General features: G+C 34.8%; 1 protein-coding gene across 1 annotated transcript in view; it reads left to right on the top strand.

Annotated features, from left to right (window-relative positions):
* LUZP2 (leucine zipper protein 2) overlaps window positions 1-6,225 on the top strand; it is a 118,869-nt gene extending 112,644 nt beyond the window's left edge. The window contains exons 11-12 of the mRNA XM_088533849.1: window positions 5,170-5,247; window positions 5,570-6,225. Coding sequence (XP_088389975.1) covers window positions 5,170-5,247; window positions 5,570-5,695 — 204 coding nt within the window. The 3' untranslated portion in view covers window positions 5,696-6,225. The remainder of the gene's footprint in view (window positions 1-5,169; window positions 5,248-5,569) is intronic.
* Window positions 6,226-11,645: the final 5,420 nt, after the last annotated feature.

Below are 11,645 nucleotides of genomic sequence, written 5' to 3' on the forward strand. Positions count from 1 at the left end.
TCATTTGCTGAGCATTGCTGTTCATCTACTGCAGAAGAACATACAACATTTCAGATTTCAAGGCAAAAGAGAAATAAGGTAAATGACTGGTTGCTTGTTCAACTGATGTTCTTGGTCTACATGACTGACCATCTCTCTAATTGACTCTAATTTGCTGATCCTGTTGCAACTTTTCTTTGTAGCTTTAGGCATGTTCATACTGATTAATGTAGCTTATGCTGGAATGTAGACAAATGAAATTTTATTTACAAATGGGATACAGGCAGGCCAACAAAATTAAATGTTTCTGTCACCTTTGCTGTCACAATATTTGATACAGGACTTGTAGCTGTAAGTAGGCAGGACATCCTGTAATTCAAAATTTTGATTGCCCAAATCATCTGAAATTTGTCCATGAAAATTAGACTATAATATCTTAACTCCAGGACCTTTCAAAAGGTCCTGTTGCTCTTGAGATTTATTTTTACCAGAGCAATCGCCTCAGGAGTATTTTTCTTAGTCTTGTTGGAGACCTTTCCCGTATGAGTGGCTCTTGAAAGTCTCTGTGCAAAAATCTTGAGCTCTTATTGATGCATCATTTCCCTCCTCCCTTGTGAAGGCCTACTGCTATTACCCAAGAGTGCACTTTGCCTCTTTATCATATCAAATAATCCTTATGCGAGTGACACATGTCACTTAAAACCATCTATTTGGTAGTGTTAAAACATTAGATGATTAGAAAATGATTCTTTGTTTCCTGCTCTCCCTTTAGATTTCTTGCTCTTTGTCCTTGCGGAGTCTTTTCTGATAAATAAAAGCGATGGTGCTTTTATTTACTGCCTTAATTTCCTGCAGTAAACAAACACTGCATATTCATTAATCACTCGGTGACAGAGGACAGAGAGTATTGGACCAAAACACACACATGTTCCTAAGCAACCACACCATTTAGCTTCATTTTCCTCTGGGTTTCAGTCACAGAGGTTTGATCAAACCTTACCCTTGCTTTCCCAAAGGAGTAATGAGAGGGGGAAAAAAAAAATCATTGCGGTAACAAAATTTCAACATGATGAAATTCTTAAAATTAATTCAGTAGTTCTGTCCCCTAAATGAAGGCTGTGAAGGTCATAGAGAGTTAAATCTGTTTGGTTGCACCAGCTACTCAATACACTGTGTGCTTTACGGTAAGAGTGAGGTATGAAAAACTGCAAGGGTGTCTTATGAAAATATACATGCCCTTGGAATGTGTCTTGCACCTTATCTTAATAAACAGGGAGGGTCATATGAGGTTAATATATAGATCTATTCCATGTTCACGAGCAGAGCTGATAAAATCTGTCCTTGAATAAACTGTAGACCCAACTTGGCTAATAATGTTATTTACACTGCAGAATGGTATTTCAAGAGAAGAACATCTATCCTGTATATCACCATGCTTATGCCGTATTAATGTAGAAAATATAGATCTATGTTTATTTTGAAATCCAGGTTAATCTGGATATGGATATAGCTTGTGTATGTTTTAAGTGCATATGTTGTCAATGCTGTATAAAAGAGCTGTTAAGAGAGTGTTCCATGGAAATATGGGAATTATTGTGACAGAAGAAAAATGAGGGAATCAAATATCAAGGCATATTCAACAGTGGGCCTAACTGCATGCAGCGCTGCCAACTTTGCTGAAGCTGAACATTATGTGCTAGTGCAGAAATCTTTCCTCCAAATGATCTGTTTGTCTCCAGTTCAGGAATTGGAAGCTTGATAATATTCTCAAGCAAAATAAAGGGTAAGAAATTTGAAAGTATCCACTCAGCTTAGGAAGACCAGATTGTGGACAAGAAGTGTGTATTTCATGTATTAAAAAGCTCTTTCCTTTCTGTGAGTTGAGTTAATCAATGTCCTCACTAGTGGGCAAATCTCCCACATTTTGGACTGGTTTTACCAGACATTGCTCAGCGGTTTGTGCATTAATTTTTGCAGTTTAATAGACAAGGGAGTGCAGGGTTTTAACTTTCTTTTGAGGATTCTCTTTAAATGAAGATGCAACCTTTATAATTTACGCGTCCAGCTGTGAGCTGCTCCAGCTCTGCTGTATAAATTGCTAGCTGAAGTGAGCATCATAGCTTATGAATTTTGGTTATCTTGTCTCGTTAAATATCTCATTAACTATTCCAGGTGTTTTGAGTCCTGTTGAATGTACACAATGCATGCCTTAAGGCAAAATGCCCCGTAATACTTTGCTTTGTAAATGCAAATAAAGAAATCATTAATACATTTCTTAATGTTCAAACAGAGCAAGTAACATGAGCCCTAAACACCACTAAATTCATTCTGCTCAAGTATTTTTCTACCATGCAGAAGAAAATCAGAATTAGCCTTCTCCTCTCTTTAGATTACAAACAGCCATAAAAATTACAATTTGTGGCAAGGTTCAATTTTAGAGAGATGGTAAGAAGAAGATACACAATTAGATGAGATCAAATAACAATAAAATCACAAAACAGTCTAGTCATCTAGCAAACTGACTTGGATAAAGATTTCTGCAATGTCTTTTTTCCTGAGGCCTTTTCCTTGGGAAAGGCTTAGATCTCACTTCTCAAACTTCTCCCTGCAGTGTATTAAAGCTTTTAAAACCGAATGCTCAAGCGCTTCGTCCTGCTTGATGCCTTATGTTCAAAATGCAGCATATGTAGCTCAATGAATAAAATGCTATGCTATAAATAAGCTTATAAATTGCAAAAAGTGTGGCAGGCATACTTGAAATCTCAATGAGAGCATAGCACAGTAATGGCAAGGCAAAGAACATTTCCATAAATAAAATATACAGGCTACTCTGTTAAAGTAATTCATTTGTGGGTGAAGCTCTGGAATCGGTCACTAATGGCTAGATGTAGCACATGAAATTATTATAATTATTATTATAATAATGTAATATTAGGGAGGGGAGGGGGAACTTCAGAGAAATTAATCTTTCTGTCTTGTTAGATTCAGGGATTGTGTTTCTGGAGGAGATTTCTACAGCCTACCACCTCCATGCCCCAGGTCAACGCCAGCTGAGCTCCTTTAAGGATGAAGTGTATATGTATATTTATATACATTTATATTTATATGTATTTAGGTTCATCTCTACTGTTCGACCTCTAATTTATTTGTTAGCAATATCAGAGATTTCGTAGTGACAAGGAATCAATAATTAACGTTGTTTTGGCAGTGTAAAGACACAGGAGTTGACTGCTGTGTCTAGAAAAATGTCCTGCTCTGCTCACTCTAGCCCAGCTCTGCTCTCCCTTATGTGCTGCTAGAAAGGGTAAAAGCTGTGAATTGAAAAAAATATGTAGTAGTAGAGACCCTCACTTCTCTTTGCCCACCGAGATGGTCCTCAATAACTGGCCTATGGAAAGAAATATGAAGGATTAATCACTCATAAAGCATTATTTTTATGAGTATATGTTTTATTTTTACCTTCCCTAAGGTAAGCATTTCTTTTCGGTATCACTTACATGGTCACCCTCCTTTTTTTTTTTTTTTTTTTTAATTTCAGTTGGTATCTTTTGATTTCTATCTCTATTTCCTTTGAGATGTGACCTGAAACTTTTTGGTCTATATATAAAGTGACTTTAAATTTCACTAGTATTACTTCTATCCTCTTCCTTAAATAACCTGAAATGGTGTTGCTTTTTTGACCTGTTGCATCTTTTGTCCTCAAGCTGCTCACTTGGAGATCTCTGAAATCCTAAAGATTTTCCTAAATGTGATAAGTTGAAAATGCGTTTTCTCTGGCTCCTTAAATAGATATAGTAAATACCAGTTTTAGCCAGAACAAATGTTAGAAAATTATTTAAAATTTTTCCACTCAGTCACCTCACTCCTAAATATTTAACTAGAACATTAACTTGATACTTGTATTTCTTGTTTTGTTTGTTTGTTTGTTTTCTGTAAGAAAAGCCGTGGATACTTTATCGTTAGATTAAAAATGATTTTTTTAAAAATCAACACTATTTCAAGTCATTTCAATCACATCAGCTCAGAGGATCATTTTATTAGCTCAAACATGACTAAAAATGCCCTGAAGTACTGCTTGGCAATACCACGGACTTTCTCAAAGGTTTCAGTAGAAAGGCAGCAGCCCCCTCTTGTAGTAGTTTTCATAATAACACATTTCATTTTCTTATTCGCACCTCTGCATAGATCAACTTTGTCATAGGCAAGAGACTGTCAGAATTTTTCAAAAGATTTTCAATTGCTTGTTTTTTGATTAACGGCAACTGATGTCACATGCACAAAGCATATTCAGACATTTTCTTGATATTTGATTTATATGGTAGGATGTTTAATGTCAGTGGTTCCCAGCTGGGTTAGGTAATTTTTATCCTGCTATAATTTAAGTTTCTTTTGGATGAATTTAGACTGAATTTCTCTTAAAAGCACCATTTAAGCAGATTTTTTCCTCTTGTCTTTGTTCGTGATTCCTTTGCCCTACACAAACCATATAGCTGATTCTGTCCTAGAACAATGTTATCAACAATACGTTTTTGAAATATTATTGCAAGTTGCAGAAATGCCAACAAACTTGGTAGTGGATATTGCTGGGAGTAAGTACACATTCATGTTAATACTGCTGTGAACATGATTTCTGAGCCTTATTTTTACCAATATGTTAAACTGCATCTGATGTCTAAAAATACTCTAACTAGGTATGACTTAGCTTTGAAAATTTTCAAGAACTGATGCAAGACAGGGAGCATTTCAGAGCAAGTTTTATGTTATAAAATAAGCAAAATTTCTGTTATGTTGGAAAGAGTCTTGATGACTTTTAAACTGGAAAGATATTATTTCCCTTTTCACTTTGTTTGAAAGTATCAGCTTTTAATTTCAAAATAAACAGAAGAAATCCAGTGTGAACATTATTTTAAAGCAATGGCTAAAGATTACCCATATTTTACTACGTTTTACACTTTAATTTCTTAAAAGAGGGAAAATCCACGCAAGCACTAAGTTGTTTTTCGAGTCACAGTAGACTATATGTGAATGATGGCAGAGTGGGATTCCCTTGGCTATTAGAACTCTTCTTTTTTCCCTCCATCTCATCAACTAGGCTAAGATAGTATGGCAAGTGTTTCAGGAAAATCGTGCCTGTTTTAGGAAACAACAGGCTCGTTTTAGGTAGTTACGGGTGACATCTGTATTTTGCAGGTCGGCAAGACGTGTTTGGGGAACCGCAATAATTCAACATCTCATTTGAAGGCAGCAGAAACAGAGATCAGCTTTCAGGTATTCCGTTTCTGAAATTCTCAAGGTTTTAACGAAAGGTCTTGTAAAATTTGCAATTACTTGAAGTACATGTACCCATTCTAAGCTAAAACTGAAACAGAGCTGCTTATTTAATTCAGTGTAAACTGTTTCTCTAGCTGTTTTCATTGGCTCTGTTTAAAATAGTTCTTCGTTATCACCCATTTGGGGAACTACCTAGTGTTTGAAGAGTATCATAGTGGTCTTAGAGTATCTTAGTAGTGAAACAGTAGCCACTGTTTTCTTATATATGTGCATGTCACAAATGCCATGCTTACACCAATGCTATTTTCACCTCCAACAGAAGTTGCACAGCCCTCCGTGGACTAAACCTGAAGACAAGAAAGTGCCCGAAAGAAATGAGAGAAAGTTTGACGAGGCTGTTAGTACAAAAGAAAAAAAGCCTCTAAGTGTTACTAAACTCCATTAGAAACATCCTTCACTTGCTCCCATCCTCATGTTCTTTTTAGTTCAGAGGCATGAACGTACCCGGTTTCTGAAGCATGCATTTTTTTTTCCACTATTTTATGAATGTTTGTAAAATAGTCTAGACTAGACCAATTAGTACCTTTAAGCAATAATCCAAAATGGATGTTTGAAGAAATGCTTTGTAATACAGTCCAGGTTTTGAAATAGAATTCTACCTTGATCAGTAGTTGCCTATTATGAATTAGTTGGTTCCATCCTCAAGTATCCAGCTGCCATTCTCAAGTACCATCTTTAACATCTCTTCTACTTCTTGTACCTTTACAGCAGATTAGGATTGAAGTCAAGTGAAGAATACAAGGCAGTTAACATGAAAAAGGTATTTGAAAATCTTTGTAAACCTAGTTTTGGAGTACAGTGCAACTCATGAGAATAACTGTAAAAATGGACCATTAAGGACCCATGTGTATCTACATTTCAGTAATGCCATTCCACGTCTGCTTACTTAAACAATAAAAGATGTTTGTTTGTTTGTTTGTTTTCTAACTGCTATCACTTAAGAGCTCAGTTTTGATCACAGAAATGGTGAAATGTAGAATTAAGGGAGTGGAGATGGGGAAGAGTTGCAGCTTTCAGGATTCAAGGAAAAAAATTTGCACATGGAACTGGGTGAAAATTTTCCCGCTCTGGTTCTGGGGATTCAGTTCCCACCTTGCACTTGTGCTGGTCTCAATGGGATAGATAGATTTTCAATGGAAAAAAAAATACAGTTTGACCACTGCCTGGAAAGGCACATGCTGCTTCCTAGGAAGTGATCTCTCTGCTTGCTAGGGCTTGTCTTGGAATTGTCTAGGAATTCACCCCTCTGCTTTCTAGGATTTTTTCTGATACTTTCTAGGAAATCATGCTGCTTTCTGAGGATATGCATCACCTAATTCTTATTTCACCACAAGGTAATTCACCTAATGCATTTGTTTGCTGTAAGGAATTCAGCACTAAATATCTGTTCTATTTTCTTTTTTCTCTACGAAACAAGATTCATTGTAAGAAGCCTTCTTTTAACCATGGACCATGAGCATGGTTATACCTGCATGCACATATGCTTTCACTCTCATTTGTGTAACTACGTCAATACGAATAATATAAATTTGACTTACTATAACGTGAATATAACAATATGGGATAGTATTGGTCACCTTATTTTTCATTTCAAGTCAAATTATGATAGATTAAAAAAATACTATGTAAGAATATAAAGTATTAGCACTATTTCTTGGCTTTCTTGTTTAACAAAAAGTTTAAATTTAATTCTATATGTTTCTGGAAAAATTCACAACAGGATCTTACACAGTAAACAGTTAATGAGGGGTTTTTCCCCACTACATTCTACATGTTTTGAGCATTTTTTTCTAGATATGTTGACAAGGTGTTTATGGGGGAAAGTCCGTTTTTTTTTTCTCCCCCTCCCTATGACAAGAAAAAATAAATAAGTAAAAATAATGAAAAACAGGTAGCAAAATCTGTACCTGAAATCCTCCTTGGTGTCTCACATGATCACTTAATTTTTTATTAGTGCTTCTTTCTAAAGATGACTTTAAAAGTTGGCTACTTAACTTACTGGCATACTTGTGATTAAATAGATGTTAAAATACACTGCTGTCCACAAATTATTGGTTTATTTAAATTACTATTTTAAAAAGAAAAAAAAAAAGAAAGGCAAACCTTAGATACTAGCAGTCCTCAGAGACCATTAAACTTCTCCCAAAATATTCTTAAAGGTGTTGCAAATCAGCACTAGACAATGGTGTGTAAAACATTTTAACTTGATTCTATTGGAATATTTTTAGCTCATAAATTCTGGGTTTGATTCAGGCCATGAAATAACCGATGTGCATAGATTACATACGTAAATGATGTAAAAAAGTTACCTCAGTAGTTACTTACTATATCTCCTCTAACTGAAAATACTTTTTGTTAAATTTCTGTATTTTTTTTCTAACACAATGGTATTAGGGATTTGCTTTCAAAGTTTCCTAACGCCACATGGTTTGCATAGTGGAATAAGAACATCCCAAAATTTCCTGTGCATTGATTCAGAAAGATAAGAAAGATAAAGAGAACTTTATTTTTGGACATGATGCTAAAGCTCTGCTGCCCTCTCTGTGCCCTTCCATGATTAATAGCCCAATTTTATAGACTTGGTTGCTGTAATGAATGTGAACAGCATGAGATTAGAATTATTTATTGGTGCCTGTTGACCAAGCTATGTTGAACTAATTGAAAGTAAACAAAAGTGACTATTTATTTGAACTCCTTGTCAGAAATGTTTAGAGTTCAGATGAAATCGTCGACTAAAAGTAGCAAAACCAGCACTTCAGGCCATATTTAGGTCCCTACATAAACAGGGGAAAAACAGGTCCATTTAACTGGAAGTGCTGGGTTGCCAAAAGAGAAGTACAAGTATGCGAATTGTTGTTAAAATATTATTCTTATTAAATTCTAGCTGCTAGGAGAGAATTTCTGCCCTTTGTGTAAATTTCCTATCTTGAAATGTGCTGTCATTCTTGAGAAAAATGAATTTTTTAAAGTGAAAATTCTGCAAGCTTGAAATTGGAAAATATCAAATTATGATGTTTAATAATCTCAAAGCATTAGCAAAGGAAGAATAAAATATACAACAGTCATGATTGTATAATCAATGAGTGTGTAATATAAAATATATCAAATATTACATATAATGAATTATTAAGAATAAAGTAAGAAAGGACAAAATCATAATATTTTGAATACCATAAAAAGAAATGATGGGTGACGTGCCTGAAATATTACCTTTAGTCTGAATTGATGGTTTCTAAAAGAAATTCTGAATCCAACAAAATTGCATTTTTGAAAAACAAATCAGCCAGATCTAATTCTAATCATATCTTAAATATAAAATAGATCCTTTTCGATCTGCACCTTGCATCTAAACTCTCTCATTGGCTTGAAGAAGTTTAGTGCAGATGTTTCTTTCTTTTTATGTTACCTTGATGGGGAAAGTTAATTGCTCGAATTATAGCTAAACCAGAATATGTAGGAGGTTCGTTAAATAGTGCCCATGGTAAGCAGCCACAGCTGCCTTTCTGAATGTTTAAAGATTTTTTAATAAATATGTACAATATGAAAATGCAAAGCTACATTTCTGTTCGTATTTGGAAAAGAGGATTTTTTGATAATTAACTTCACACCAGGTACTGATAGATGTAAAGGCATCATAAACTGGTAGACTTAAAGGGATCATTGAACAGATATTGGTTTTCTTTGTCTAGCTGTTCTTTAAAATATTATGCATACTTATTTTAAAACTTTTGGATCTAGGGAAAAGGGAACTATGCTATTATCTCTGTTTGCTTTATTTAAATCTTGTTTCAGATTGCTTTTAATCATATGGTGCCTTGGAAATGCAACTTATTTTTACTCTAAAACTGAATTTATGATTGGAGGGGAGGGCACTGAGTTAATGGACAAAAATGGGGCTAAATTTAAATAAAATAATTTCTGATAAGGCTGATCATCCCTAAATATAATTGGGAATAAGAGAAGTTCATTTTTTATATTGGCATTATTTTTGCTTTGGGTGATATGGCTGAGATACCATTGCAAAATCCTGCCAAAATTTGTGTTTTTTCTTGTTTCACATAGCTAACCAAAGTAGCTATTTAATTATATTCCAGAAAATATAAACCTTGGCACAACAATTATTTTATTACCAAAAAAAGTGAGCTACAAATCACTCCTCGCAAATCTGTCCTAAATTTTTGGCTGTTCAGTATTCCAAACTGGAAGCACATTCCTTTTTTTTTTTTTTTTTTTGTAATGTGTATGTCTGCATTTAAATACTTACAAAAACAAGTGAACAAAAAAGGCATTTGATTTACTACCATATTTCTGAAATATATTTTAAAAAGCTACAAATGCTTTTGAGAAAAATATTACAAATTACACTGGGCTTTAATTAAAAAGGCAATTTATGTGCTTGCCTGAAGAAATTTTGGCAGATGATTGTGAAAGAAAAATATGCCACCAGGCATAGTAATAGGGATTGTGGGTTTAAAAGAGGAAAAAGTGGAAAAGAATTTTCTCTTACACGTGTAGCAAAGGGATTTACACAATCTGGAATGCCTCTCCCTATTTCAAAGTTCTTTATTCTAGCAGAGGATGCTGATACATTTAAATATATAGCTTGTATTTCTTTCTTCACGGCTAACATTTTTCTTGACTATTTATATGTTTTAAACATATATATCCTTTTTCTTTTCTTCATGTTTTCTTTTCTTCATGTTCTTTTTTTTTTTTTTAACAACTACACAACAATGTTACCTTAAACTAATGGGTATTGGATTCTCTTTATGGACTTTCTTTTGCTTTTATTTCACATCTGGAGGCAAAGAAAATAATTCAGACAGTGACTTTGGGGAAGAAGTATTTTGTTTTTGTCAGTCGATGTAGATCTAATCCTTCTACTGTGCTGCCTGGGAAGGAAAAAGATGTATCATGGAAATGAGGGGGAAAGAAAATGTGCTGTTCTTGCAATTAATAACAGAGAGGGAAAAGGAGGGTAAAAACTGAAAGCCTGGGTAAGCAGAGAGAGGATCATAGGGAAAACATCCTGCCTCTCAGCTTGAGCTTTTTTTTTTTTTTTTCCCATTAAAAATGTTTTCTAGTTTAAGCAAGAGAAAGCAGAAATTGTCTCAGAGATGTTTTTCCGGTAGACACTGTTGAAAAGCTCTAATCCATAATGTCTTTAATATCTCATTAATTTAAGACCCTGTTTTGTGTTTTACTCCTTACTGCCAGAGTGGTTAATTACAGCCCCATTTACAGAAACAAAGAATATTCTGCAGTAATGGAAAGAAGCATCTTTTTTTCATGTTAATTAGGCAAAGGCATAGGAGAAGACTGGGAAATCACCATGCATTGCGTCTATCAGAAGGGAGGAAGACGTGCTCTTAAAGGCTGTGCAGAGTGGTAATTCGTGCCATCTTCTCTTTCTGCTAGCATTTTTATTAAGTTTCGGGGCAGACAAATTTCTGCTTGCCATATTGGCAAGCGATGGTTACTGACAAAAGATCATAGTCGGATGCTTTTTAGAATGGCCTAACAATATGTCTCTTGGGAAAACCTGGGGCAATATTGCAGTGCCCATTAACAAAGATTTGCTTGGCCTTTGAGAGGTCGAGTTCCCAGGTATCCCCAGAAATTTGAATTTGAACTAAATCAAGGTGTCATCTTTGGGATGCTGGGCAAAAACTGGCATTTCTGTTAGGAGTATTTTGGTTATACTTAAGTATTCAGTGGAATCCAGGAGAATAGCTGTTTGCAAATGCAAATCTTTTTCTTTTTTTCTTTTCTTTTTAAGCTTTTTGTTTCACAAATATTCTGCAAATATTCTTAATTTCTTTATTTCAATAAAAATAGTATTAATTTTATTTATATTTTGAAAATATCTATGCTTCCTTTCCATTGAGCCTTTGCATTCCTGTTTTGGGGGCTGGGCGGTGCGACATTGTTTCCTTTGAGCATCTTTGTTGTTTAGTAGTTTCTTAAGTTAAAAAGAGTGAAGAGATTAAAGCAGCGTTTAAATGCAAGCAGAGAAGGTGAGAAAGGGGAATCAGTTGCACTGTGTATTCTCTGCACATCAATGGCCAGGCAAGCCAGAGGTTTTTGTTCGTGTCTTCCACCTTTCACACTGCAGTCCTTCCCATCTCGAATCCTTCCCATCGAAGCTTTCTGTCACCTTTGACAGAGGATTTTCTTTGGGAATGTGAATGGAGGCATCAAGCAGTTTGCTAGAATATGCTCTGAAGGTGGAAATTCATACCAACCAGCAACAGTGAGTGTTAGGGAGACAAACAAAAAGACTTAGTTTACTGCTAGTATATTAAATTCTGTCAAGTCTGGCATTTCATCAGCAT

The sequence above is a fragment of the Tinamus guttatus genome, unplaced genomic scaffold, assembly GCF_059628265.1.
Source record: "Tinamus guttatus ecotype Peru unplaced genomic scaffold, ASM5962826v1 Tinamus_guttatus_pri_ptg000524l, whole genome shotgun sequence".
Lineage (NCBI taxonomy): Eukaryota > Metazoa > Chordata > Aves > Tinamiformes > Tinamidae > Tinamus > Tinamus guttatus.